General features: G+C 37.8%; 1 protein-coding gene across 1 annotated transcript; it reads left to right on the forward strand.

Moving 5' to 3' along the window:
- The first annotated feature begins 990 nt into the window (after positions 1–990).
- LOC145127263 (uncharacterized) lies at positions 991–1,404 on the forward strand. The gene has a single exon (XM_079062487.1). It carries the CDS (start codon positions 991–993, stop codon positions 1,402–1,404), a length of 414 nt encoding a protein of 137 aa, XP_078918613.1.
- Positions 1,405–5,796: the final 4,392 nt, after the last annotated feature.

A 5,796-nucleotide genomic window follows, 5' to 3' on the forward strand; every position in this document is an offset into this window, starting at 1 on the left:
TCCCTTATATGGTGGAGGGTCATTGGCTGAACGGGTTGATAGGACAATTAATTCACATTAATAAGTATAATGAATTAAAAAGTAACTAAACATTTTATTAAAATTCTCAATCTTAGTTACTTTAGGAAAAGTGTGAATTTTTATGCTAACCCATGAAATTGCACATTGCACTTTATAAGTCGTTAGTGGAGAATGTGTGGTTAACCGACACACTAATAGGGACTAATAAAGAGTAGCAATTGGTGTAACGAAAATTATCATTGATTAATGGAGCGCGTGTGGTTAACCGACATATTAAAATGAGATGATATATGATATCGAGAGTACCAAACTAATTTACATGGTTATTCACATCTTGTTTGTGATTCTCAGTATCCCAGTCATAAATGGAAGAGCATAATCAAGATTAAACATGCCATTAAAGAGTTTCAATGAATCTCAAAAGATCTAGGGATTTCATTAAAAACCTAATTTATTCAAATTTCGTTTTCTTGTGGTGAAATTAGTAAATTGTCATTTACCTACCTTTATATAATTTACAATTAGATTACGACATCCCTTTTCTATGTTGTGAATTATTTAGTTAGATCCTAGCCTTAATATTTCATGTTGGGTGTTATATTTAGGATTATTCTTGTCTAACTAAAAACTATCTTTTCTTCACAGATGTCTACTCTAGTAGATGCTTCTAGTTCCTCCTCCTCCTCCTCCAACAACAACTTCTCCTTGTTGAACATTTGCTCCAAGGTGAAATTGGATGGCACCAACTATAACGACTGGATCCACAACATAAAAATGGCCCTTCATTTCGAGGACAAGGAGTAGGTCCTTGAGAGACCATTAGATGAGATCGATGAAGAAAAGGCTACTCCTGAAGAAATGGTCGCCTACAAGAAACACTAAAATGATGCAAAAAAAGATGCTTGCATCATGGTGGCCACAATGAATCCAGAATTGTAGAGACACTATGAGGATTACTGGCCGTACGAGATGAATAAGGACCTTATGGAGAAATACCATAAGCGAGCTCATCAGGAAAAGTATGAGGTGGTAAAGTCCCTCATTGCTAGCAAGATGAAGGAGAGAGAGTTTATTAGCAGCCACATTCAAAGAATGCAACGATATATGGACAAGCTTGTCAAGCTGAATGTGAATTTTGATGAAGAGTTGGAAATCGACATAGTGTTGAACTCTCTACCAGGTTTTTATGATCAATTCATATTGACTTATCATGTGAACAACAATGAAACTACTTTGTCTCAACTGCACAACCTCCTGCAAATAACTGAAGCAGGAATGAAGGGAAAAGGTGTTGCCTTCATTCCTTCTAGTGCTCCTGTTCTGGCCATTGGTCAAGGGAAAGGCAAAAAGAATAAAGGTCCTCCCAATCAAAACTGGAAGTGAAAGTCCGAAGCTGGGTCCTCAAGCAGTGGGCCCAAAGGAAAATACAGTTCTGATGCTCCCCCTGTCTCTGACCCCAAAGAGGCCACTTCCTTCTATTATAATGGAAAGGGTCATTGGAAACGAAGCTACCCAAAATACTTGCAAGATATCAAGGATGGTAAGGTCAAGCCAACCCCAGCAGGTATTTATACTATCTTATCTAATAAGTAATCATATTCTCGTTCTTGAGTCCTTGATCCAGGATGTGGATTTCACATTTGTTCTGATTTCCATGGGCTAAAAAGAACTGAGGATGTAGAGCACAGAAGGTTGAACTAAATTGTAACATCCCAATAATTTTAACAAATTTAAACTTTTCAAAACAACCCATTTATTAACAAAAGTGTTTACAAAAACATTGTCTCCAAAACATGATTTAAAATCAGAGTCTCCCAAGATCCAATCTATTGTAGACCAAGGATGTGTATGGTCACGCCTTCTCCTAGCCACGAAACATCCGAAGAACCTGAAACCAAAAACAAAACTATAAGCACAAAACTTAGTGATTTCCCCAAAGTACCAACACAAAAACAGATAACATTAACAAATAACAGCATGTATTGGGTCCACAACTAAAAGACTGGATTACCCCTGAGCCCTCAGTATGAGTCTGGCTTACCTATCAGGCCCACAACTCATATATGGCCTGCTCTTGAGCCCACAACATAAGTCTGGCCTTCCCTTGAGGCCAACAACTTATGTCTGGCTTGCTCACCAACCCAAACAATCATCGGGCTGGAATACCTGTGTTTGGCCCTTAGTACGAGTCTAACATACCACTCAGACCTCAGCTCGCATCTGAAATGCTACTAAGCCCTCAGTATGAGTCTGGCAGGCGCCACCCGACCCTCAGCTCACATCTGGAATGCTCCAGGATTTGTTGGTGACAACATCAAGCTATACAACCTCAACCCAACACAACATGTCGACATATAACAGATAACAAACATATACAGATAATCAGACAAATAGGTGTTGGATTAGGTGTCTAAGCCCATAACTATAATTGGTATGTAGTTGACCCGATAGTAGCATGGTCCTTTTGTGTTGCCTTCACCGAAGCAATTTGATGGGATGGATTTTTGAGAGAGAGGTTATTTGTGATTTATTAATATATTATATGAATAATATATTAATTGAGAAATTATATTATTTAATTGGTATTGATCAAGAATTAATTTGGAATTAATTTAGTGATCAAAAGAGACTGATTAAATTTACAGGGACTAATTAGGTAAATCAGTAATACTTATAGTTTGGGCTAATGATCCATGTTGATTAGGGATGCTAATTCTACGTGAGAGTCCATGAAGATTTAGTCCAAAGGGCCTATCATATGGATTATTGGAATACATAAAGGCTTAAGTAAATTAGGGTTTTATGTAAGAAACCCTAAGGATTCCACACTATAAATTGAACCCCTAGCCTTCCCAAAATCGGCCAATCATTTCCAAGGTGAAACCCTAGCCGATTTTGGTGCTTCCTAACCTCTCTCTCATAAGCCTCCCCGTGCTTTTGGTGTTTGTGACTTATTAGAGGTATCACATTTGAGGTACTAAGCTTTAAAAGTCCAAGAACTACAAGCTACAACAAGATTTTGCGAGCTGTTCCCACCACTGCTGGATGTGATTCCAAGAGCCGAACGAGAATGAATCGAACTTATTTTTATGTTGTGAATCTAAAAATTGTATGCTAGTTAGGGTTCTTGCTTTGGATAAATGAAAATTGCATGTATAACTTGAGAAAACTTAGATCCAAAGCATTATGGTTGTATGTGCACCATAGGATTGTTATAGTGCTCAAAACCCATCAGTGGTATCAGAGCCTAGAGTGTTTTATGTTATAGTGATGCAATTGTATTGTTTTCAAAGCTGAAAAAAATTTCAATTTTGGCCTCTGACTGCTGGACTCGACGAGTCCTATGAAGGAACTCGACGAGTGGAGCCAACTCGACGAGTTCATTGCCTGACTCGACGAGTTGGATCATCTGTTGGCAGATTTTTCGAGTTTTTGGCCAGATTTGGATTAGGATCATTACCACAAACTGTTTTGACTGATAAAATTCGATTTTTCTGAGAAAGTAATGATTATCCTCATCCAATTGAATGATGATTGTCAAATTTAAGATAATTACTTGATTTTGTGAAAATATTAATTATTTGTAGAATTTGATTTGAATCATCTTGCTATATGAAATTAGATTAGGTCAATTTTGTGATATATTTAATTATATGATTAATTTAATTGTTTTCAAATTGATCCAAGAAGTTTTGAAAAGTTTCAAAATTTTCCCTCAAGTTTTGGAATTTAAAAATTGATTAAAAGGTTTTAATTTTGAAATATTTAAATTCTAAACCCTAGAGTTTTAAAAATAAAATTCAACGCTTATACTATTATAATATTAAAAGATTAATACTTATATATGTATAAGACAGTTAGTCTTACCATTAGTAGGTCTCCTTCATGAAGCTGGTCTTTAAGGGGGGTATAAGGAAATTGCCTATAAAATGGCGATCGAATGGGTGTCCACTCTCACCCACCGCTCCCTTGACTAGTGGAGGGTCGTTAGCCGAACGGGTAGGATAGGACATTAATCCTCATTAAAAAGTATAATGATAATTATAAAAGTAACTAAATGTTTTTCATAAATTCCCAATCTGAGTTACTTTAGGGAAAATGTGAAAATGGTGCTATTCCATGAATTTGCACTTTGCACCTCACCAAGTCGTTAGTGGAGTGTGTGTGGTTAACCGACACACTAATATGGACTAAAAAGGGTGGAAAAGGGTAGCTTGAGAATTGTCATAGATCAATGGAGCGTGTGTGGTTAACCGGCACATTGATTAGGTGGTAAATGACTCGAGAGTGCCAAGCAAATTTTCATGGTTGTTCACACCTTGTTTGTGATCCTCGGTGTCCCAGTCACAAACTTGAAGGGCATAATCGAGATTTAAACTTGCCATTGAAAAGTTCAATGAATCTCAAAAACTAGGAATTTCATAAAACTTTGTTCTTTAAAATTTTAGTTTTGGGTGGTGAGATTGGTAAATCGTCATTTACCTAACTTCAAATATTTTGCAATTGGATTACGGCATCCCTCTTCTGAATTGTGAAATGTTGTGTTGGGTCCTAGCCTTAATATTTCATTTGGGTATTATATTAAGGAATTTCTATCTAATGCAACTTGTCCTTCTTTTCAGATGTCTACTTCAAACAACGCTTCAAACTCAAATGCTTCTGGCTCTTTCTCCCTCATGAACTTATGTGGGAGGGTCATTTTCGATGGGTCGAATTTCAATGACTGGATTCGAAACATTCGGATGGCCATTCGATACGAGGAAAAGGAAGACGTCCTCGACAAAGAGCTAAAGGAGATTGATGAAGAAACTACTACTCCTGAGCAACTGGCTGAGTATAGGGATCATGAGAAGAACGTGACAAAGATGTCATGCATAATGCTAGCCACTATGACTTCTGAGCTCCAGAAGTCCTATGAGGACTTCTAGCCTTTCGAGATGCACCAAGACTTAAAGGAAAGGTACCATCAGAGTGCTCTACAAGAAAGGAATGAAATCATTGCATCCATGATAACAACAAAAATGAAGGATGGAGAGTCCATCACGACCCACTTGCAAAAGACGCAAAGATATGTGGACCGCTGGCTAAAGTTGAATGTCAATTTTGACGAAGAGTTGGCTATCGACATTATCCTACACTCTTTACCTTCTTGTTATGATCAGTTCCGAATGACTTATCATATGAACAGGAGGAAGTCACTCTAAGCAAGCTTCAAGGCCTTCTGAGAACTGCTGAAAATAGTTTAAAAGGCAAGTCTGTTGTACCCACTCCTACTGCTGCTGCCCCAGTCCTGGCAATTGGACATGGTAAAGCGAAGAAAATGAAATCTCCTTCAAGGAATCACAAGGGAAAGTCTCATGATGGACCCTCTTCTAGTGGGTCCAAAGGTGGTTCTGCTACTCCCTCATCCAATCCAAAGGAAGCAGAGTGCTTCCATTGTCATGAAAAAGGTCATTGGAAACGAAGTTGCCCTAAATACTTGCAGGACATTAAGGATGGGAAGATAAAGCCCACCTTCGCAGGTATTTACACTAGTCAATATAACAACTCATCACATTCTAGTTCTTCGGTCCTTGATACAGGATGTGGTTTTCACATTTGTTCTGATTTGCAGGGTCTAAAAAGAAGTAGGTATGTGGAGCACAGGAAGATGAACTAGATCATGGGGAATAGGAAAGCGTTGGAGTTTATTCTTTATTGCTTAGTAATGGGCTAGGGCTAGATTTGAACAATTGTTGCTACTCATCCGATATGGCGAGAAACATGATTTCTTTT

Source organism: Lactuca virosa, chromosome 7, assembly GCF_052849685.1.
Source record: "Lactuca virosa cultivar CGN04683 chromosome 7, Lactuca_virosa_CGN04683_v6, whole genome shotgun sequence".
Lineage (NCBI taxonomy): Eukaryota > Viridiplantae > Streptophyta > Magnoliopsida > Asterales > Asteraceae > Lactuca > Lactuca virosa.

Coding starts and splice junctions, on each gene's coding strand:
- LOC145127263 (XM_079062487.1), top strand. CDS start 991: ATGAATAAGGACCTTATGGAGAAATACCATAAGCGAGCTCATCAGGAA.